This window comes from Lottia gigantea (assembly GCF_000327385.1).
Source record: "Lottia gigantea unplaced genomic scaffold LOTGIsca_4, whole genome shotgun sequence".
Lineage (NCBI taxonomy): Eukaryota > Metazoa > Mollusca > Gastropoda > Lottiidae > Lottia > Lottia gigantea.
Genome location: NW_008709379.1, coordinates 1,062,056 through 1,086,602, shown reverse-complemented (window position 1 = coordinate 1,086,602; position 24,547 = coordinate 1,062,056). Strand labels below are relative to the sequence as shown.

At 31.3% G+C, this 24,547-nt stretch overlaps 3 protein-coding genes across 3 annotated transcripts in view; 1 reads left to right on the top strand and 2 right to left on the bottom strand.

Moving 5' to 3' along the window:
• The window catches only part of LOTGIDRAFT_228723 (hypothetical protein), a gene marked incomplete at both ends in the record, with an annotated part of 14,599 nt that extends 5,585 nt beyond the window's left edge, over nt 1-9,014 (bottom strand). The window contains 13 exons of the mRNA XM_009059648.1: nt 33-162; nt 638-738; nt 1,083-1,245; nt 2,566-2,591; nt 3,128-3,223; nt 3,614-3,718; nt 6,689-6,798; nt 7,269-7,302; nt 7,522-7,642; nt 7,812-7,879; nt 8,131-8,224; nt 8,453-8,556; nt 8,937-9,014. Of these exons, the coding sequence (XP_009057896.1) occupies nt 33-162; nt 638-738; nt 1,083-1,245; nt 2,566-2,591; nt 3,128-3,223; nt 3,614-3,718; nt 6,689-6,798; nt 7,269-7,302; nt 7,522-7,642; nt 7,812-7,879; nt 8,131-8,224; nt 8,453-8,556; nt 8,937-9,014 (1,230 nt within the window). The remainder of the gene's footprint in view (nt 1-32; nt 163-637; nt 739-1,082; nt 1,246-2,565; nt 2,592-3,127; nt 3,224-3,613; nt 3,719-6,688; nt 6,799-7,268; nt 7,303-7,521; nt 7,643-7,811; nt 7,880-8,130; nt 8,225-8,452; nt 8,557-8,936) is intronic.
• Nucleotides 9,015-9,377: 363 nt separating this feature from the next.
• On the top strand, nt 9,378-14,218 carry LOTGIDRAFT_228722 (hypothetical protein). Its single transcript, XM_009059647.1, has 5 exons — nt 9,378-9,598; nt 10,009-10,089; nt 10,770-10,951; nt 11,461-11,586; nt 12,160-14,218. The coding sequence occupies exons 1-5, from the start codon at nt 9,532-9,534 to the stop codon at nt 12,244-12,246; spliced, it is 543 nt and encodes a 180-aa protein (XP_009057895.1). The 5' UTR covers nt 9,378-9,531; the 3' UTR covers nt 12,247-14,218.
• A 9,143-nt stretch (nt 14,219-23,361) lies between these two features.
• On the bottom strand, nt 23,362-24,522 carry LOTGIDRAFT_105310 (hypothetical protein; the record flags this gene model as incomplete). Its single annotated transcript, XM_009059646.1, has 2 exons — nt 23,362-23,546; nt 24,396-24,522. Coding segments are annotated over 2 exons (312 nt in total), but the record flags the coding sequence as incomplete, so codon positions are not given.
• Between the last annotated feature and the right edge of the window lie 25 nt (nt 24,523-24,547).

Genomic DNA, 24,547 nt, shown 5'->3' with positions numbered 1-24,547 from the left:
AGCCCAAATCTATGTTAGACTAAAGACTATACCTGTAAACAGCCACTGAGATCTAAATGTTCTAATTTCTTATTACATTTCCCACTAGCTAGATATTGTAGACCACGATCTGAGAATTTAGTACAAAAAGCCAGACTTAAAAACTGTAGATTATAACAATATCTGAAATACAGAATCATAAATTTATTTATTATCTATTATTTGATAAGTTTGATTTTTCTTGTTTGGATTGAGTACCTTAATGTCTTAATGCCAGTTTGATTGTAGCATCTGTCTGAAGCCAGTTCAGGAAGAACAGAATGAAAAACGGGGTTAAACCTGGCTATGTATGTCCAAGATTCTTTGCCTCTAATCAACAGCAGTTGGCCAATTTTGATTATCTGACAAACCAATGGTTAAACCTAAAAGTAAAGAGCTTCACCCTAGAAAACACAAGGACACTAGGCCAGTGCTTTTATGAGACTATGTCCTCATCACCATCTATGTCCTCATCACCATCTAACACAATGTTTTAACTGGGTAGATTTAGCTTTACAGAAACTGCTGAAGGATGCCAAATATTACTACTCTTGTCCCAATAAGGTACAAACCTGTCCATTTTAATTTCCAGCCCATGACTAAATGCTGATATACTTACTTGGCTATAGATCTAAGTGAAGCATCAGTTATACTGGTATGTGAAATATTTAAATACAATAAAATTTGACATCCTTTAACAACCAGACTTAATAAATCATCCTAAAAAATAGAGAAAATAATCATTCAAATACCAAGTATTTCAGTACACACTGGCAATAAAATAAAACAATGAATAGCTGCTGTCCTAAAACATGTTGTGGTTACCATTAAGTCTATTTTGAAAGTTAAAGACACAATTAGTCAATTTCACTTTTTACTAGAGATTACAGAGGCCAGGAGGGAAATAGTTTTATGCCCAATAAATTTCTTATGAAACTTGGCCCTCTGTTGAGCTGTCCAGATTTCAAAAAAGGTTTTCCTTGCCTATTGACAATCTGGTTCAGTTCTCAACCACAAGAAGCTATGTAACATTTAAAAAATTTTAATCTGCCAAAACCACTCACATCTAAAATTTGACATTCTGACATATTCAAATCTTGTAAATTCCGACATTCACTAATACTGATAAATGTTGGCATGGTGATGAATCGAGCTGCTCGTAGATTGAGGTGAATCAAATATGGCCGTGCTTTATACAACAGTCTAACACATACTTTATCAGTTACTCTGAAAAATATAAATATCTTGGTGAAAATATCTGTTTTCAAATATGACCATAAGAAAAATCAAATGAAATGCAAGAAGAATAAAAGAAACTCTAGTAAATGAAACGAAGGAAATAAACTTATAGCATGAAAGCAAACATTATAACTTGAAAACATGATAACAATAATAATCTTTATATGTATTCTGACATTGAAATCACAAGCAAATAAAAAGGTGATAAAGAAATAAAATAATGTTTATATAAAAATCAAAGCAGAATTATTATATTGGGAAGGTAAAGCTATAATAATTTCTCAATATAAATAAATCAAAAATGTTAAATTTAAGCTAGGCTTAAATTGACTTGTATCAATATCTTAAAATAATTAGACTTAATTTGATGTTTCTACTCTAATACTTAAACTTAAACAATAATAACTAAACAATAATAACTAAACAATAAAAAAATAAAATTCTCCTGAGTTAATGATCAAAATATTTTAATAAATGAAATTAATGGATGTTTTATAGTGGTGTTAAATAAAAGAAATATCATGTCCTATTCTGCTGGGCCCCGTTCCACAAAACTTCTTATTGTATCGTGTGTAGATTTTACTTTGAGCAATACCATACTTATAAAAAAAATAATTGTAAGATTTTATGTGTAACAGAGCCCTGAATATCACAGAGTGATTGGAGAAGGGCAACAAGGAGCAGTAGCTAATGAGGGAAACTTTTGTCAGGACAATATTTAGCGCTAGTCTTACTCAAGACAATGTGAGTAAGAAGAAAATGTTGCATAGATGAAAAAAAAAAATATTTCTAGCCTAAGTTATGAAATGTAAAAGAAGAAAATAAAATATAATATGTATATCATATGAGGGTGTTAAAATTCTGCTCAGTAGCCTACTTAATAAATTTACCCAAATTTTAATCTGAAAACCAAAATATCTGATTAGTAAAACGTAAACAAAAACATCAAAAGCTCTGATAAGCTCAAAATAAAAATAAAGCAATTTCCAATAAAAGAAAAACAAATCTAGAGAAACTCAAAATAGCATTAAGTTCTGTTTTAACTTAAAATTCACTCATAATGTCTAAGCTCTTTTATATAAAATAAACCAAAACATTGATTATCTCTAAAATGAAGCTATATCCAGCAAAATATCAAATAAAGCTTGGCAACAACTTTGAAATAATCCTAAATTCTCTAATATCTTATTGCTGCAATTGGATTTACTGAAATAGCATTAAAAACTATCAGAACATGTCTTTGATGACACCCTCAAAACTCAAACTAAAGCAATAAAACAAAATTTATGAAATATCAAAAAAACCTACCTTCCACGGACATTGTACAAGTCAATCTGAAAATAAAATAACATTTAATCCATCAGCCTTTCAATATAGTGTTAATAATAAGGATAGGGAAAGAGAAGTGTTCTAGAAGAGAGAGTAGGCCCTGTTTGTAAATAATGCATCGATTAAGAACATGTCCAAAAATGTCCTATAAGTGATACTATGTCTTAGAATGAACAAAAGATTTAAGAATTTTAAACTTAAGGAAAAAGAGCCATTGGATATACCTGGTGTCATAAATAACATAACAGGATCCTTATATAATCGATAAATCCAAAAAACTTAGTAATTATCCATAAATATGCAATTAACTCTTGAAAAACTCTAAATATCAAGATTAAGCGTTTTTTCAATAATTACTTACTTTTATGAATTTTCCAATTTTCCAGATTTTACAGGGATTCTGTTGTAACTTTATGACACAAGGTAAGTTCACTGATGAATATATAATCATATTGACCATTCTTGAGAATTAAATTGTATGTTCATTCTAAGACGTAGTATCCCTTTAAATTATCATTAAAAAAATATGCTAAAACCTTACCCTACTCCATAAAGAATTAGCTTGAGTTATAACTTTCCACGATCGGCAAACACAAGCACAATTAGCAATATCAGCCATGTCTAAATGACTGAAAATCTGTAAAAATGAAAGTAGATTAATTGAAAATAGCCTGGTCACAATGCAATAGGAACATGTACATCTCAGAAATTTGACACATTTAATCAAATTTATAATAATTAATATAAAGGGGAGAAAAATTCAGCAATAGATTTACACTTAAACCATTCATCAGATATTTGTCCACATTTTTCAATCTTTGTGTCAATTCCCAAGTCAGGAAATAAAGGCATATAAATCAAACCAGTTGCCTAATCGATGCACAGATAACTGTTGCCAACTTAACACCTTCATCTTTTGAAAATTAACTTTGATGGGTATAAATTGGTTTCACCATATAAAATATTCTTAATTTGAAGAGTATATTACACAGAATTGAGACTTAATCTACTTATTTGGAATTTTTACCTTTACAGCAACTTTTCTAGGTAACATAGAAATACTGTCTCTAGCTTCACCAGACCCATGTCCAAAAATATCTTCCTCTTCCATATGCTCTCCCCTTTCCAACCTCTGAAAATTAGTTGTATCAATGGTAAGCTAATATACATTGTAATTTATTTTCAAAATCAAAGTGAACTTCGTATTAGTAAAATCATATTTCCAATGTATTTAAAATGTCAATTTTATCAATTGCTGTTTTTGATTCTGCATTTTCATCAATCAAATTTTAGATATTAGTAATATATCAAATTTGATTGAAGGAAATATTTTATATATCACATCACATTTTCTTTTGATCATTCACTAAATGACATTCCTATATCTTGCCTAATGTTTCAGTACTCTTCCGTTTCTATTCTTTTTTGCTGATCAACACTATTGTAAACAGATTAAGTCAAACTGCTGACAGTAAATTTAATAGCAATATCTATGATTTAAAATAAAAATCAACAGTGTTATTAACCACTTCAGTTCACTCAAGAGATTAGAAAAAAATGGAAGCAAAAATTAAACATGCTCAAAATTCCCCACCAGGTCACCACCATATTCTAATCTAAGCTCTAGGTATAAAACTGGGAAACATCAATGATTAAAGGGATATAATAACATAATTCAATGACTGTGAACTAATAAAAGGGATGATGTGAACCAAAATGGTCGATATAATCATGATATCATAATTATGCATGATATATAAACATCAGGAGTTTTGTGATACAATGTAATGGGTAATAACCATGCTCTAATTAGGGATAATATAAAAGTGGGTAAACGGTAATTCATGATTACTACAATATCAAAATTAGAAGTTTTGTGATATTGCGTTGTTTACACACACACTGTGATGATCTTTCTGTCCTGGTTAACAGACAACATGATATTTTTCTCTAGAGTCTATTCAATGAGTAATGATAGTGCTCCAATCATAAGGGTAAACAGAAAGGGTCAAAATTATTAAGAATTTAAAATTTTTGGATTTGTGATATTGTGTTGTTAACACACACTCTGTGATGATCTCTCTGTGAAAATTATTATTATTATTACAATATCCATGGCAACAAGATATAGAAACAACAGACATTGTTGAGATTGGTATCTTTACTGGATTCTATCTCCTGAAATTAATTAATAATCTATCAAATTCATCTAATAGATTTATAAAACATTAATTTTTTACAAGGATAAATAATGGCAGGGTTCTGAGAATTCTGTCTACAAAGTTCCACAAACAGTTGGCACTGATCTTTACAGATCTTCTGCTCCATTTACAGCTGGGTTGACTAGATCAAAAAATATTTTTATCTCATCCCCTCTCCCCCCCCCCCCTCCCCCCCCCATATTTAAAAAACTAACTAGTGCAAAACCTTTTCAGTAGCTATAGAAATGAGTTTAAAAACTAAAAGGGTATAGACTTAAGGATGCTGATTCGGACAAACTCTGTTTCTCACGTAGTTTTGTCATTTTGAATATTTTTTCATCTGTTTCTTCCTTCAGTTCCTACAATTTGTCACAGAATCCATGAAAGTAGATTTTCCCCTTTTTACGTGACCAGAATACATGATTAATAGGCCTAAACCAATGAATTATTGAACACATATGAAAGTTCATCACTGTTTAACTTATAGCAATAAAATCCCCACAAATTGGTGAAAAGCAATGAAAAGCTCTAAATGGTAGCGTAACTATAACTTTATTGTCTAATTGTACTTGAGTTGCTTAATAAGCAGAGCAGTCTAATTGACTAGATTTCAATCTGGCTACGGAAGAGAAAATACATGTCAGAAATGGTAAAAAAATACTAAAAAAGACAATTTTTAACATACAAGCACTGTAAGAATATAATTTTTAACGCTATAGAACTTTTTTTAAAATTGGGAAGTATTTCTATGAAGCAATGGAGGAATGTAGAATGTAGAACCTAGAAATATTCCTACCGTCAAATTACCCTGTTAAATGAAAAACAAACAAACCAACTTTTAATAGAATGTATCACAAAGCATCTCTTATTTCAAATTTTAGACGGGATCCCAAAACCGCTATTATTCATCTTTCAACTTATTTACTTAGTTTAGTTACATGAGTTTATTTTTATAAATTGGAAATGTATATGTTATTGTTATCTATTCTAGAGTATATCATGTACATCATTATGATACTAAAACAGAAGGGTATGTTGTATTGTTTAAATCAGTATGGAAAGACCACATAAAGACCATTGAATTAAAAATTCATCAGTCAACTGCATTAACTGGGGTTTAGAAAGCAGTTAATCAAAACACACAAACACACACAAATAAACAATATACAATATTAACTGAAAATAATAGAATTGTTTGTCGAGCCATAAGACCAAGAGAAAAGAGTCTCTCACATGTTATCAGAAATATTAATAGACCTTATTCACATGTCAGCCATATTGAATCCAGAACGAGGCACATAACGCAAATATTGAAAAGGTAACATCATTAAATTTGGAATTGATCAAGCTATTTAATGATACTTTAACATGAATTTAACCTTCACACATTTCTGAGAAAGTGGCTATTCATTCACATGACGTTGCCATCTTATCAATGGATGACGTAATTTGCATTATGAACCCCACTTTCAGTATCTCAAAAACGAGACAGGAATAAGGTCTATTATAGAGGAAAGGAAATCATCACCAAAATTTTGAGAGAAACTTATCTACTATTACTGACCACTGTATACTAATAAAATGATTGATATGAAAATATTATTGATTAGATATATATGACATAAAACAGATCACATGAATTATTCATGATATATAAACATAAGATGATCTGTAGTCTCCCCTTGTTCCAGATATTTTTCATAACGGTCAGACAAATTTCGGGACAAATTGAGTTTATTCAGGAGGGAATCTTCATAAGTTCTCCCAAGTGCACCTTATTCTTATACCTCTATAAATATCCATAGAGGTTCTGACTTAATTATTATACAATATCAAAGAAATTTACTCCTATATCACTTATATTATTATTGTATGATATAATATGAAACGAAATGGCCTACCTCGAAGTATTCTCTCTGTCGTTTAGCATCAATAGTATGATTAAACCAGGCATCAAATATTACTCTCCCTATTGCTATATGATAGATATGTTGTAACTTCTGATACACCACTAAAATATATAGAATATAATATTAATAACAGTAATAATAATAGTTTACTTATACTGCAAATTACTATTGTGTTCTCGATCAATATATTTCTAAAGATGGAGGAAATAGTAATACTCAGGCACTAAAATGAGCTTATACAAGAAAGTTTTTAGGTTTTTCTGAAATATGTCAATATATTAACCTATACCCAATAATACCATTACTCAATAGATTGTCAGAACGTTGACCAAAGTACCATCTTCTGGATCATAAAAGATTGAAGATATTATTTTCTTTAGGTTTCTATGTCTATAATATTTTATGTTACTTACATTTTTCGGCAAAGTAAAAAAGAAAACAATAAACTAGGATTGTATTGAAATCCTTAATAAAAAAGAAAAAGAGCAAAAACCTAAAAAAAACCTGGGAAATTAAATAGAATCTAGAAATCCAAGACTCAATTTACATTTGAAATAAAACCTATACTTACTGGCTTGTCTCCCTTTCCTATATCTCACCCAATCCTACAAAATTTAAAAAAATAAATTTGTTATACTCCAATGAATAAATCAGAGTTAATACTGAAAATTTTCACAGCTGAGCATGTCCATCTTTCCCTTCACAGATATTATAGAAAAACTGACAAGTAAAGTTAGGTGATAGATAAGAGCTCAAATTGATTTTTGCACAGATATCAGAGAAAAATCTGAATTCAATTACAATTTTCGAAAATTGAATTTTACCTTCCATGTTTGAAAATTGACTTGCAGTTTTTGAGCGATATATTGCTTTTCTGCTAAATATAACTTTTCTTCTGTCAATCGAGCTTTTTCCATTTGACCCAGATGAAACTGCATCCATGCACTGAAAGAAAAGTGGTAATAATTAAACCATAAAAAACAGCCAATTTCTTATATTTCTATAAGATGAGAATTTTGGAAACCTTTTGGTTCCCATGTCAGTTCAACAATTTTCATGTCAAATAAATTTTCTACCCTTATCATCTTTACTGAATTAATCAAATTTTACTCACTTGAAACATACTCTTTTAAGTTTAGTATTATACTTAGTATAGGCCTTTGTGTACATCTCAGCTGAGGGCTACAAAATAAATTTCATATTCAATAATTCTTAATTACATCTTAAAATTGTCACATCATTTTTCATTAATCAGATGTTTATTTGCAAGACACTTTACTTTATGGCAGTAGAATCTTGAATTAAAGAAAAACGAGAAATTTAAGGTCACATATCTATGACCTTGATTTATCTCTTTGAGGAGCTGATTTATAATTCATATTCCACCTTGAAAAGTTAAAAAAATTTAGAAAGCAGGCTAAAACTTTACTCACCAAAGTATTTTCATCAAAGTTAAAAATATAGTCCAAGTTACTTTCAGAGACAATCCGTCGTGGTGGTCGATATCCATCGGGGATAAATAAATCCCTGAAATTAGTCACGATTACCTGATTCTTGCAATTAAACTATAAGAAATAGTTGCACAAAATAAGCAGGCAACATCAATTGTTTTTGTGATTATAAGTATAAATACCCGTATATGAAATAAACTTCAAAGCAATGACATTTCCGGAATAAAGGCTGAGCAACACGGTAATGCAGTTTGAGCTCATGAAAATCAAACTAGTATTGTAAACCATTTCAAATTCAACTTACCAAGCCAGCTCATGTTTACCTACTTCTTCTAGTTCATCAAAACATTCTAATATAAATTTCAGTGGATCATCAGGACAAACGACTGCTAGACCAGTTAATAGAGCCTAGAAAAATAAATCAGAATAACTTTAAACGAACAATTTTATCATTATCATTACCAGTGGCTTTGACTAATTGAGTTTTCTACATTTATCTAGACCAGATCAAAGTAAAATGAGCTTTACCATGGCTGTCAATTAAATCATTGCAACAGTTAATTTAAACTACACTCCTACCATGCAGTAAACATTTTTTTGAGCTAACAGTAACTGTTTCAGAGTGACATCCAGTTTAAGAATTCATTTTGTGAATATGGACTATTATTTAAAATTTCTATCATTCTATGTATGGTTAGAAACAAAAATCAAAATTTAAATTATATTCTTAATGAGGAGACAGGGCTAAGCACACTTTATTAGACTTAGTATTAGTTAAGGAGATTCACCTCGTACAAGTCTGGTAGTTTACTGATACGAAGATATCGCCTCATTTCAGGATCCAGTTCTTTTAATGCTGCAGCCATCTTGAATATGAAATGTGCAACAAACTTCCTGGAATTGTCCAAAGAAACCTAGTATTCTAGAAACTTTTTTCGGAAATCAAAAATTCGTCCACTTAGAGCAGCCATATTTGTTTTTATTAGCAACGAAATAAGAGTAGCTTCCCTTTAAATTCTGAAATTTGTACACAGCTGCATTTATTTCTATACATTTTCTCTCTGAAAACAAAAGAAGTTAAATGCCATCTTGTTCAAACTTCTGCTCTCATAATATTTTTTAATTAAATACAACAACTGAATATAAATTTCTAATTCTTCGTTTTCTTCTATCTAAGCAAACTTTATTTTTTGGAAATTTTGGAGGATTCTGGGATAGGCATGTTGTCCATGTTGTGACGTCACCAAAGCTGGTGCGACGACGAAACTGACGTGGCAAAAGAGAAAAATTTATATTTTAACACCAAACGTTGATTTGTATACATTTATTTTTTGACAGAAGTTTGAGGGACAATTTAACCTTTGCCCTTGTCAAAATTTCATCATGGGGTTGGCGATTTCGTCTGTTTTTACTCGCCTATTTGGCAAGAAACAAATGAGAATTTTGATGGGTAAGTGCGACTTCACCAGGAAACTTATTTGTTCTTTATCAACGACAATTGTGTTCGAGTACAGTATTATATTTCTTATAGATTAATGTTTTATGATAAAAATTTTCATATGGACTTCACCAGTTTGTTCTTGGTGTTACCTGATCCATGGTGAACACTGGAAGAAGTTTTTTGCCACACCCCTAGAATTTTGCATTCTTCTTCAATAGCAGACTATAGATTATTTGTAAAGATATATTGGTACCAGTACCGATATTGAAGTAAAGTCTGTCTGCTTATGGGCAAGAAGTTCTTACTAAATCGATTTAGAATATATTAGATGCAAACCTTCATTACATTGGGTTATAACTAAGTCCTTCAGATTGCTGGATGTCAACTTCATCTGTATATTTTCGTCTTTTGTATTTCAGTTGGTCTTGATGCAGCTGGTAAAACTACTATTTTATATAAATTAAAATTAGGTGAAATTGTAACTACAATTCCTACTATTGGTAAGTAATTTGTCTATGAGATATGTTCATAGATATCTATGAAGCTTACTGATCAGTAATCATTGTGGTATTGTGTTTTAGTCGAGTTGTTTTTTGGAATTCAGCAGGTCTAACAAGTAGTAGTGGAAGCATATAAAATGTATATGATGGTAGTGTAGAAACATATTAAAACAATAAGTTAGTTGTATGATATTTGACACACCTCATAACTTCATTGAATTCTTCCAAGTCCACATTTATTGTTTTACAAATATTCTGAAGTAAAGCAAAACAGGGTACTGGATAGGAGAAGATATGTTAATTTGCCAAGCTAGGAATACTTCATGTTGTCTGTAACATTATTTGCACCTGTTAAACTGTGATTGACAGTAGGACATTAACACTGTGCCATCTGTTACAGCCTAATTATCACAATTTGAATTTATTATGAGCAGGCAGACACTTTCTCATAGCTATAGGATTAAAACTTTATAAGAGTTCAGTTGACACTGATCTAACTAGTATTGGAGGATTAAAAAAATATCTTGTCAGTTTTAGACCTTTGTATGCAAATTTAGGTATGGTAATTCAAGTAGATTAACAGCATGCTATTTGTAAAGTAACAACAGTACTTGAGTTATTCAGTTTGTTTATTTTTGCTACAGTTATATATTTTATATGTTCATCCTTTTTATTCCCAGGGTTCAATGTTGAAACAGTTGAATACAAAAACATCGGGTTCACAGTGTGGGATGTGGGAGGACAAGATAAAATCCGACCATTATGGAGACATTACTTTCAGAATACCCAGGGTTTGATATTTGTTGTTGACAGTAACGACAGGGAAAGAATTAACGAAGCTCGGGAAGAATTAGAAAAAATGGTGAGTTGATAGCACGTTTCTTCATATGGCTGTAGCCTTCATAAAATCTGACATTATTCTTTTTATCAAAATGAGTTTCGCAAGAATTTGTCGCGTATCAAAATTTCTGAATTGTTCTAAAAGAAAAGACAAATTGTCATTGTGTAGTATTTTTCTGTCATATGGACATAACATGTTGGTATTGTGAATTATGATGGTTAAAACCAATTGATTTTTACTAATACTAGATGGGTGTGACAGTCATGATTAATAGTAGTAGGTCAGATCTCTACAATAGTTTATAACATTTTATTTGATTAGTGCTGACAGGGCATAGTTTTAGCCTCTGATGAGATAATTATTTTGTTTTGGGAGTAAACTATTATGACCTACATGTAGATGTTTGAACCCAATAAAATTCCAGTTCTCTCCCTCAATTATCAAGTATATGATATGTATTTTAATCTTCAAATTCTTTTGAGTAGCCAGCCTAGGAATAATAATGCTCACAATAGTATTGATTATTTCAGTTATCAGAAGATGAACTACGAGATGCTATATTAATAGTTTTTGCTAATAAACAAGATTTACCTAATGCCATGCCAGTGTCTGAAATCACAGAAAAACTAGGTTTAAATAGACTAAGCTCTAGAAAGGTGAGTTATCAATATTAGCTTATGGCATCTCTAGAGTCAATCTCATTGCAATCTTTGCGAATTTGAATTTTTGAAGCAGAATACACATTTTTATGACCTACAATGTTTGGGACATTGAAAATGAAGCCTGCCTTAGGTTATGATATTCTTAAATATTGTTAACATGTTAATGTTTTGTTATCTGACACAGATTATTTAACAAGCCTGAAGGCTAGGTTTTTCAAATAATAGATTAGGTTTATGATAACTAGTTCATTATTATGAACATAATCTTAAGGATAATCATTATATAACATGTTGTAATACAATGACTTACATCATTCTGTACACAAAATACACCATGATAGATATCATTAGATGAGTGATGATATCTTAGTATGTATAAAACAAAAATAACTTTCATTCTTGTTAACTCAAGTGGAGGCACAGAGGTTGATCAGGTATTCCCAAAAAATGCAGTCCCTATTCTCTTTAAGCAAGTAGGAGCTGTTTGGCATAAGATTTGAATTTCCAAGACTTCAGATTGGAGACTAAGTAACAAAAAATAATTTTTTCGTTTTTATTATTTTTCAGTGGTATATTCAAACAGCGTGTGCTACACAAGGAACTGGTTTATATGAAGGTTTAGACTGGTTATCCACAGCTTTAGAGAAAGCCTAGATTATCCAGTGACTTTCTAAATGTATTTATGTGTTTTGGGTCTGTTGAATCTTGTGTGGCCAAAAATCATCTCAACATCATCTAACAATTGCCACAAACTTAAGAAAAATATTGCCTCCACATTAAAATGTGGGCGCTTATAAGATGATGTGAGTTACCTCCCTGGAAAATAAAGTATAATCATCATGCTCATTCCTGCCATTCCAAAGTCCAAAGTTTGAACAGATAAAGTTATCCACAGGTGTAGTCAGAATTATCTCTTTGCTCCAACTATTATGCCAGATTTGTACCTCTCTCTTATTAAAATAGAAGTACTGTCTGCTGGAAAAACAGATCGCAGGTACTATTTGGATTTTGAAAGATTCAGTTTTAAGGTTGAAGTTCAAATTTAAATGTGCTGATAAAAAGAAGAAACCTCAATTACAACTTGACAACTTTCTGTTATATTCTACCAACATGGCAGGTCAATGCGGGAACAATTTAAAAGATTCAACGAGACCATACAAACACGACGTTGTTAATATATCTTTTTGGGATTGAAGATGTCTGGGGATTAGAATTTCATCTGGGATAAGAATTGTAAATTTGTATGTTTTATGTTCTGATTTGTGTATAATATTTTCATTCCTTATTATTTCTATAATTTATGTTATTGTATAAACATGGAATTTGATGTTTCTGTCCTGGCTGTATTTATGTACGGTTGAATATAGGTAAACATATTATGGGGCAAGGAACAGTGGCCCAGACTATAACCCTGTGTTTTATGCCTTATTCTTCTAATTTTGGAAGTTTATAAGCAAAAAAATAATCCTGACCATAGAGAAATAAATTGGCAGTGGTTTAGACCCTTACTTCTATGCTTTTGGAAACTAATATTTGCTGGTCAGTCTTTTGTCACACTTCTAGAAAGAAAAGTTTCATTCACTGAATTAGTAAGTTAAGCTAAAAGCACAGCATCAGTAAAGTTAATAACAGCTAGTTGGGGTTTACTAATTTCACTGATTGCGATTCCTGTCTTCGAACAGTTGTTCACTGCACCATTAAATCATCTCTCATAATTATTTATTAAGAGTTATTGCCCTTGATTTTGAAATGGAAAGATAACTCATTAGATGTTTGTTGCTTTTATTTCCATCCTTACTGAAAATCTCACATTAAATTTTGAGTGTCTTTGCAGACATTATTCTCATAGTCATGTTATTTTAGACAAGGGCAGTAACTCTGGGATTCCCTAGCTGTAAAATTGCTTATTTAAACCGGTTATGGCTAACAACCTTTGATAAAAAACGTGTGAAAATTGCCCATGATCCCTAATGTGTATCTCTCGTGTGATATTTCATTCCATACATAGATTGCTTACTTATTTCTAATTTACACATTTGATTTTGTAAACTATTTCTCGATGAATGCCTTATGATACGTGAAATTCAAAATGTTTTTAAGTTTATTTTGTTGACCTATATTCTAAGGTTACAAAATATATATATATACCAACTTTCTTTGTTAACGTTAAGTGGAAGTACAATTTAAGGAAAATTAGACTTGTTTTAATACAACTCAGTTGTATTTTTGTTGTACAATCTTTGTTTTGGGAATTTATATGTTGTTTTGTGTGGCTGTTGATGCACATTTGAATGCTAATGCTTTTAAAGTGGCTAGGGTTTTTTTTGTCTTTTTGAAAGTGAACAAAATATTGAAAATTTGTCTGAAGTCACTAACACTGTTCTGTGTAGAAAAATGTCTTCAATTAGGTTTAATTATGTGTTTTTAAGAATTGTATGTTATATAGAAGAGAATATAGATTTCCTTAATATTATTGGAATGAAGGAATCTTCAAGTTATAATATTTCTGCCAACAGTTTTCAGGGCATTAAGTTGAATGGGAATCATATAAATCATTCTGTACAGATCATAAAGAAATATACTATAAATAATATAATTGAAATAAAGTATATCTACACTACCTGGTAGTTTTATTGTTATTTGGTTTTAGTCAATGGCCCCTTCCACGGGAGAAAAAATATGGAAAATTTATTCTACTTTCACTGCCAAAATCGCATTCCTTGATGAGAAAATTTTTACAGGGGGACCCCACACCACTGCTAGTATCCTTTAAATTCAAAAAGAGGTGGGGATGACTTACCATGGTGCTCTGCTCTACTGGCATTGAAACTTTTCTAGGAGTGTAAATAGTAGACTAACATAAGTTTCTTTTCATGCCAAAAATGAGCTGGTAAATTTACAGTTTTCGACTAACATTGTTGAAGTTTATAATATAATGATCACTTTTAATATTTTTCTGACGATTTCCTTGGTATTGCCTTTGCACCTAAATGACCAGGGTTTGTCATGGAGTATATCAAATCTGTCATGAAGGTCATTTAGTCCTTAAAAAATGGTTATCCAGTCTTTCATGGGGATCTCCAGTCAGTCAAAGATAGCTTGCCAGATATTGCATTTATTACATTTGTGTTTTGAATTAGAAATTCTACATAGCAGTAGGTTTCTTCCGCTTTCCCCCTATAAAGAAAGGTAATATACGCCCACTGGCAGCTTTGATTTTGAATAAAAATATTTGGCAGTACAGTTACAATCACCAGTAAGAAATATTAAACCTCCAGTCATACACTTCTTTTGATCTTTTTAGGGAGATAATGAACAATAAAACCAAAATTTGGCAAGAATCGTGCCTTCTAGAGTTTACAAGCTAAAAATTGAACGCTCTCTCAAATACAAGGGCAATAACTCCTTTAGTAAATATTTGTCAAGAATTGGGCCTTCTAGAGTGTTTACAGGCTAAAACTTATAGGCGTTTTCAAGAACAAGGGCAATAACTCATACTAAATATTCTTCGCTTCTTCTGATTTTCAATAATTTCATCCTTGGGTGATTATGATCACTCGCATCAAGTTTTGTCGAAATCTGTCAAGAATTGTGTGTTTACGAGCAATTGCGATTGGACGGACGGACATGGGTGACGTTTCATGTGGGCGTATAAAATAATACCCAGACTATTATGATGGATACCAAGACGTTTATGAAGGATATCCAGTCTGTTAGAAAGTATATCCAGTCTGTCGAAAGGAATATGCAGTCTTTTGTTCGATACATTTTGTCCAAAGAGTACCTAGTCCATCATAGATGATATCCAGTATGTCATGAAGGATAACCAGTATGTCATGAAGGATATCGAGTCAGTCATAAAGGATATCGAGTCAGTCATAAAGGATATCGAGTCAGTCATAAAGGATATCAAATCTGTCATAAAGGATATCAAATCTGTCATAAAGGATATCCAGTCTGTTGTAAAGGATATCCAGTCCTGTTTGAGGCACGTGAAGAAAGCTAATATGTCAGTAGAGGAAAAAGTAGTATAACTCGAATTTAAACTTGTTATAGCAAGGTTAAGCCCCACCCATTCAATTATACACAAAATTGAAGGGTATTTTCGATATTTTCTTACAAAAGTTTTCAGTTACTCTTTAAAATCTTTATTTCAAAATGTACATAACAAAATTAACATTTTAACAATAAAAGAACTGATAATTCGTGTAAAAACACGAGAGTAAAAAAGAAACTGGAACTTGTTCGTCTACATTCAACATGAAATAAACGATCCAAGGAGCCTGATTGAGTATGAACATCGGATTAATCTTTCCGCCTACAATCAACAGATTATAGATCAGTAGAATATTACGATCTTGTATGATCAGAATTACTTATCGCAAATGATCAGCAGAACTTCTTGTAAGATCAGACTTACCATATTACGATCAAGCTAATATCAGACTTGCAGCCTATGATCATCAATCTCCAATCAACAGATTATAGATCAGTAGAATATTACAATCTTGTATGATCAGAATTACTTATCGCAAATGATCAGCAGAACTTCTTGTAAGATCAGACTTACCATATTACGATCAAGCTAATATCAGACTTGCAGCCTATGATCATCAATCTCCAATCAACAGATTATAGATCAGTAGAATATTACAATCTTGTATGATCAGAATTACTTATCGCAAATGATCAGCAGAACTTCTTGTAAGATCAGACTTACCATATTACGATCAAGCTAATATCAGACTTGCAGCCTATGATCAATCTCCAATCAACAGATTATAGATCAGTAGAATATTACAATCTTGTATGATCAGAATTACTTATCGCAAATGATCAGCAGAACTTCTTGTAAGATCAGACTTACCATATTACGATCAAGCTAATATCAGACTTGCAGCCTATGATCAATCTCCAATCAACAGATTATAGATCAGTAGAATATTACAATCTTGTATGATCAGAATTACTTATCGCAAATGATCAGCAGAACTTCTTGTAAGATCAGACTTACCATATTACGATCAAGCTAATATCAGACTTGCAGCATATGATCAATCTCCAATCAACAGATTATAGATCAGTAGAATATTACAATCTTGTATGATCAGAATTACTTATCGCAAATGATCAGCAGAACTTCTTGTAAGATCAGACTTACCATATTACGATCAAGCTAGTATAAGACTTGCAGCCTATGATCAATCTCCAATCAACAGATTATAGATCAGTAGAATATTACAATCTTGTATGATCAGAATTACTTATCGCAAATGATCAGCAGAACTTCTTGTAAGATCAGACTTACCATATTACGATCAAGCTAATATCAGACTTGCAGCCTATGATCAATCTCCAATCAACAGATTATAGATCAGTAGAATATTACAATCTTGTATGATCAGAATTACTTATCGCAAATGATCAGCAGAACTTCTTGTAAGATCAGACTTACCATATTACGATCAAGCTAATATCAGACTTGCAGCATATGATCAATCTCCAATCAACAGATTATAGATCAGTAGAATATTACAATCTTGTATGATCAGAATTACTTATCGCAAATGATCAGCAGAACTTCTTGTAAGATCAGACTTACCATATTACGATCAAGCTAGTATAAGACTTGCAGCCTATGATCAATCTCCAATCAACAGATTATAGATCAGTAGAATATTACAATCTTGTATGATCAGAATTACTTATCGCAAATGATCAGCAGAACTTCTTGTAAGATCAGACTTACCATATTACGATCAAGCTAATATCAGACTTGCAGCCTATGATCAATCTCCAATCAACAGATTATAGATCAGTAGAATATTACAATCTTGTATGATCAGAATTACTTATCGCAAATGATCAGCAGAACTTCTTGTAAGATCAGACTTACCATATTACGATCAAGCTAATATCAGACTTGCAGCATATGATCAGACTTGCAGACTTGCAGCCTATGATCAGATTTGCCGCATGAGATCAAACTCAATTTACTCAATTAAACTACCAGAGCTAGTTCATCAGCTTACAATTAAACCACCAAAGCTAGTCTGTCAGTTTACCATTAAACCACTAGAGCTAGTCCGTCAGTTTACCATTAAACCACTAGAGCTAGTCCGTCAGTTTACCATTTAACCACCAGAGCTAGTCCGTCAGTTTACAATTAAACCACCAGAGCTAGCCGTCAGTTTACCATTAAAACACCAGAGCTAGTCTGTCAGTTTACAATTAAACCACCAGAGCTAGTCCGTCAGTTTACCATTAAAACACCAGAGCTAGTCTGTCAGTTTACCATTAAACCACCAAAGCTAGTCCGTCAGTTTATCATTAAACCACCAGAGCTAGTCCGTCAGTTTACCATTAAAACACCAGAGCTAGTCTGTCAGTTTACAATTAAACCACCAGAGCTAGTCTGTCAGTTTACCATTAAACCACCAAAGCTAGTCCGTCAGTTTATCATTAAACCACCAGAGCTAGTCCGTCAGTTTACCATTAAAACACCAGAGCTAGTCTGTCAGTTTACAATGAAACACCAGAGCTAGTCTATCAGTTTACAATTAAACCACCAGAGCTAGTCCATCAGTTTATAATAAAAACACCAGAGCTAGTCTGTCAGTTTACAATTAAACCACCAGAGCTAGTCTGTCAGTTTACAATTAAAACACCAGAGCTAGTCCGTCAGTTTACAATTAAACTACTAGAGCTAGTCTGTCAGTTTACAATTAAACCACCAGAGCTAGTCCGTCAGTTTACAATTAAACCACCAGAGCTAGTCCATCAGTTTACAAAAAAAACAACAGAGCTAGTAAGTCAGTTTACAATTAAAACAACAGAGCTAGTCTATCAGTTTACAATTACAACACCAGAGCTAGTCCATCAGTTTATAATAAAAACACCAAAGCTAGTCTGTCAGTTTACAATTAAAACACCAGAGCTTGTCTGTCAGTTTACAATTAAAACACCAGAGCTAGTCTATCAGTTTACAATTAAACCACCAAAGCTAGTCTGTCAGTTTACAATTAAACCACCAAAGCTAGTCTGTCAGTTTACAATTAAACCACCAAAGCTAGTCTGTCAGTTTACAATTAAACCACCAAAGCTAGTCCGTCAGTGTAAAAGCAGAGCTTGCCAGTTATTACTAAAATTGACAAATTCTTGTGATAACTGTCAAGCTCTTTTAATTTCAATGAAAATGTAGTGGCTTACATATGAGGATTTTTTTTTTTTTTTTATATAAAATATTACACATTATGTCATATAAAAGCCATTGCATTAACTACATTTTTTCTAATAAAATAATATATACAATATACATAACAATAGAATATATAATAAATAGAACAATAAATGGAAAGTATCAAAGTTTAGGAACTTCTATCTTTATAAACTGTATAAATGATAGTCATAAAGACAACTATTATAACATTTTAATTATAATATGTGTTACTTTAATTCTTATTTCTATTGGAGGGTTTTTTTGGTATTCAGAAGAAAGAAAAGAAGAAATAAAGAACATTTACAAAGGTTATAAATATAAGGGATGTTTGCTGCCCTAATAATCACAATTTACGTATAGATATAAATAACATCTTAGCACTAACATTCTACAGAAAAATATAACCCAATATTTTACAAGTCAACTTCATAATAATAATATGGTGGTTTTATACATATTGCTAATGGGGGTTCTTTCCTTCTTTAGTTAATAACCTCTTGGTAAGATCTATATACATTTGAAGTTGGGTGACTGGAATAATAAGAAGACTACAGAGAGAAATGGAAGGTTTAGTGAAGATTTTAGAAACAAGCTGAAAGTTAGTTAGTTGAAAAATCAAAGCTAATGGAGGAGGGAAAAGAACATAAATTTTACATAAAAAACCTATAGAAAGTCAGCTGCCAAGATCAATGCCAAAAGGATACACTTAAAAAAAGGAGGGAGAAAAATTGATGTTAATTTTTAACTCAAGAAAACTACTTGTGATCCCTGGATGGGAGTTCTACAAATAGGACAGGGTTGGTTTTTGAAGTTAGGTAGACAATTATGACAGCAACAGAGATGACGGCATGGTTCAAACACCACAGCTCTATCTTCTTCTAGACAAAATAAACAGATTTTATTCGAGTCACTTCGTCTTTCTCCTTCACCTGAAATATATAGAAGCATATGCGATTTCAATAACATTCAAGAAATCTGAAATAGATTTCAGTTTTAATAAGGCAATTTACTGGATATTATCATACTTCTGTGTATTGTTTTACAGGGTTTATGTTTTATATAACAAAGCTGATACTAAAATCGTACCCAAGCCTTATTTTTAGATGAAAGGGAGATAACCTATCCTTGATCCAGGGACTGGCTACATAACATATACAATTTAAGAAATTCCAAATAGATTTCAGTTTTAATATGGACAATTTACTGGATATTATCATACTATTGTAAAATTGTGCATGTCTATGAGCAAAATCGTTACTAATGTGGTTTCACTATGAGCTGCATCAAGAACCCAGTTACTGGTGACTTGAGGAAGCTCTTGGAGGAAAATTCCCTGCCAAGCTCATTCCTTGACCCTATAACTCATTAATTGCTACATTTATATTGTATAACCTATAACTCTATGCATTAGGAAACATGTAAGGGAAAGATATGTAATGAAACTAAGCTGGTTATTCATCAAATTAGGAAAAGTTGGGTTTGTTAAAGATTAAACTATTAGATTATTTGGTGTTTCTAATGAATTATCATGTATTCTTGATCATATCATTATGTTCTTATTGCATATAATTAAGAGTTTTAACCAAGCATAAATGTCCATTTATGTACATTCCGGATAAACAAATAAAGACTTTTTGACCTTTCTCACTCATTGGAATTCTTCTGGTAATTCTCTTCTAAATTAGTTAATTATGAATTGATTATGGACATGTGAGACAAACTGGTATTTTTCCAAGTCATTAGAACACCTCAACCTTTTCTAAAGTAAGAACTTACCTTGTGTCTTCAATCTTGAGCATTCACTAGTTAATACAGATATCTCTCTTTCACATTTCCTAATCGCATTTTCAATCTCTTGTTTCTGGAGCTCTATATCTTGTGCTAGAGTTCTATAATTATTTCTCTCTTGAACAAGGGTTGCTTCCCTTTCTTCATGCCTGGATACAGCTGTTTGTAGTCTTGAATTCAAGTCTTCTAATTGTCCATACTGTTGATCTATCATTGAGTCTTTTTCTTCCAGTTGATTGCGTAATTGTTGTCTTGTACAATGAAGAACAAGATTCTGACGATTTTTCTGACTTAATTGCTGCCCTTGCTGATGGATTTGCTGCTTGTGCTGATGGAGTTGTTGATCTTTATGAGTGATTTGCTGCTTGTGCTGATGGAGTTGTTGTTCTTTCTCCTTTATTTCCTGGTTATGTACCTGGTTAATAGTAGCTACAGTAGACTTGATCTGTTGGTCTTTGGCTGTCATGACATGTTCTATTTGATCTAATTGTTTATCTTTTTTCTCAATTACCTCCCCTTGTAAATCAATGACGTCTTCCTTCTTCTTCAATTCTCCGTCTGCTAAAACTGCTGCCTTTAACATGGGAATATTGGGATATCGACCACCTGGAATATGCAAAAGAGAAATTTTCAAAAGTTTGGAATTTTATTTAGATAGAGAAAATTAAAAAAAATTTGAAACCCAATAAGTGGACAGAGAGCAATGTGAAGCAAAACCTTCTCAACTCTTAAAACAATAACAGCCACTCTACCAACTACATATATAAATAATAGTAGACTGTGAAACAGGAGTGACAGTGATCAAGTAATGTCATAGAATATGTTCATGGAATATGGCATTTTGTTTCCTGAGAGCATTAATTTGCAACATTCCGATTTTCAGACAGACATCTACAGTTTTTGCAATTCAACTAAAATTAGTTATTTTATGATGTCAATATCACAAATGTCCTTAGATATTATGATTTATAGTGGAATTGCCAGAACTGCAGACATCTGACTGAAAGTATCTAAAATAAGATAACAAAAAAAGTTTAGAGAACCACTTAACAATTCCTTTATGCTGTCAGACAATCTCTAGTCAATTAGGAAATTATTGAAAATCAAGTATAACCTGATCAAGATTGAAGATTTTTATTATCAACAGACAACCTAAGATGATCTATAGAAAATTAGAAAGTTTGTAGGGAAAACAAATATATCCTGATGAGGATTGAAGTTTATCAATGGACATCCTATGATAATCTCTAGTCAATGATGTTAAAGTGAGTGATAGATACTCACAAGTTATATTAAAGAGTTTTTCTACAAGACGGAATAACACTTGTGTTGAATACCCACATGATGTATAGGCTGTCAGTAAATCTCGAGATAAAGTTGGAGGGTAGGTACTACTAGGTACTACCAGGTTACCAATCTTACACACTGGTTCTGAAATATATAAATATAAATATTCAAACCAAACTCAATGAACCAATTATCCAATATCATTCTCTCTTCTACTTTCTATTTTTTTATTTATCTTTGAGACAATAAGTTCATCAGACCATTCAACCCATACACGGTATCAGTCTTATATATTTCCATTAAATTCTGAATAAAACTAAAATCTCCAAAAGTTATGAATGTTAATCAAAAAAGTGTTCAAATCATTCATTCAAGAGCACGTGCCAATTACAAACAAAATTGCGCCCTATTTTACTTTCACAATTACTTTTGTAAGAAGAAATACTTGGAAATGAAAAAATATTGTCTTGCTAATATTCAGTTATCATGTTAATTGGATATGTAATAAACCATTAAATACAATAAAACGATGTTTGTAGTAAATCATTGAATCCAATCAAATATATGTTACATAGTAAATTATTTAATACATTTAAAGGTATGTTTGTAGTAAATTATTTAATACATTTAAAGGTATGTTTGTAGTAAATTATTTAATACATTTAAAGGTATGTTTGTAGTAAATTATTTAATACATTTAAAGGTATGTTTGTAGTAAATTATTTAATACATTTAAAGGTATGTTTGTAGTAAATTATTTAATACATTTAAAGGTATGTTTGTAGTAAATCATTTAATACATTTAAAGGTATGTTTGTAGTAAATCATTTAATACATTTAAAGGTATGTTTGTAGTAAATCATTTAATACATTTAAAGGTATGTTTGTAGTAAATCATTTAATACATTTAAAAGTATGTTTGTAGTAAATCATTTAATACATTTAATTGAATGTTTGTAATTAAAGTAAAATCAAACTAACCTGTAACTGAAGGATCCAATTGAACCAGTTTCTGAAGAAAAAAACAACAACATTAATTTATTTAGCCATGACTGTAGTTTTGAAATATATTTTCATCTAATTCTTTTTTTTACCAATAGATGGTTCTTACCTTTAGTTACCTGTAACATTTGACATAGTTACACTGTTCAGAATTACATTAATGCTTTTATTGGTATATATATTAATACAATACCATTGCATAGTAAATAGGATGAAATGAGAAGCCATTTTCACTAACGTCTTAAAATTCAACAATCACCGTTTGTTGCCTGATTAACAATCAAAAATAGGTATTTTTATTCAGTAAAATTTCTTAGAATTAATACTTACAAGAATAGACCTTAATTCCTCCTGATTATATTCCATTTTTTATTGTTTTCGTCAGTTTTGCACTTATAAAATTGAAGGTTAACCCAGGAACCAGGAAATTATATCCAATATTCATTAAACGTTTCAATATTAGTGTATATCACTCATAGTGATTTAACAACACTTACCTTTATTTTAGACATTACTCTGATATATTCCTGACCCTGTTCATGTAGAATAAACTGACAAGTAGGTGAAACTAAAGCATGTTGCTGCCAGGAATCAGCCTTTCTCTTCCAATCTAATATAGCTACCCCACAACAAAAACATACCACTTTGGTGAATACACCTGAAATACAGTAACAGTTAGTCAAAGTAGTCAGTGAATTCTATTTGACTATATCCATACTTACTCCTTTTACTTATAAGAATAACTATTTGAGCTCATTAGGTCAAATTCAAAACTGTTTTTTTTCCCATCTTATTAAAGATGGGTTCCCTTACTTTTATTTACGAAAATCAAAATGCTAATACCGGTACTTATATGGATAGAAAGCAGATATGTTTCAATGACATGAAAATGTACCAATCTGTCTCACATGTCCATAATATATTCATACCGTAAATAGTTAAATTAGAATAGAATTACCAGCAAAATTCTAATGAGTGACCGATCAAGAAGGGTCAAAAAATCTTTTTTTTTGTTTATCAGACTGTTCATACTTGGACATTTTTGATTGGTTGAATTATATGCAATAAGAACATGATGTTATGATTAAGAATACATGATAATTCATAAGAAACATCGATTAATCAAATAGTTTGCTTAATTTGACACTAAAAAATTAGGAAACCCATCTTTAAAGGCTTCTCTCTGATAAGAAATTAGAAGGGTGCAAATTGATGCTATGTGTGTCCCTGGTACACATAAAAAATTCAGAAAACCACTTTACAATCCCTATTGGGATTATAAATTTATAATTGTTCTATAAAACTGGTCTTGACTTTCAGTGTAGTGGAATTCAAGCCTCTATGGGTATATTTCCTGTTCTTTCTCTTGCCATTATGGGGTTGGCAATATGCTTGCATAATGCAGACAATAACAGTCAAACTAGTTATCAAAGCTGGGGTACAAATCAGCAAGTTTCAGCCTATAAGGTTGAATAAAATTTTACAGTTATCCTATAAGCTTACTTACCACTGTAGAAAAACCCTGCCTCAGCTAATTGATCTTTATTTGGTTTATACTGTTCAGGCCAGTATTGAAATGATTCCAAACGTTTTTCAACTGAATTGTATTGTGGATGAAACATAGGATAGGCATTACGTTCACTCAGTATAACACTGTTC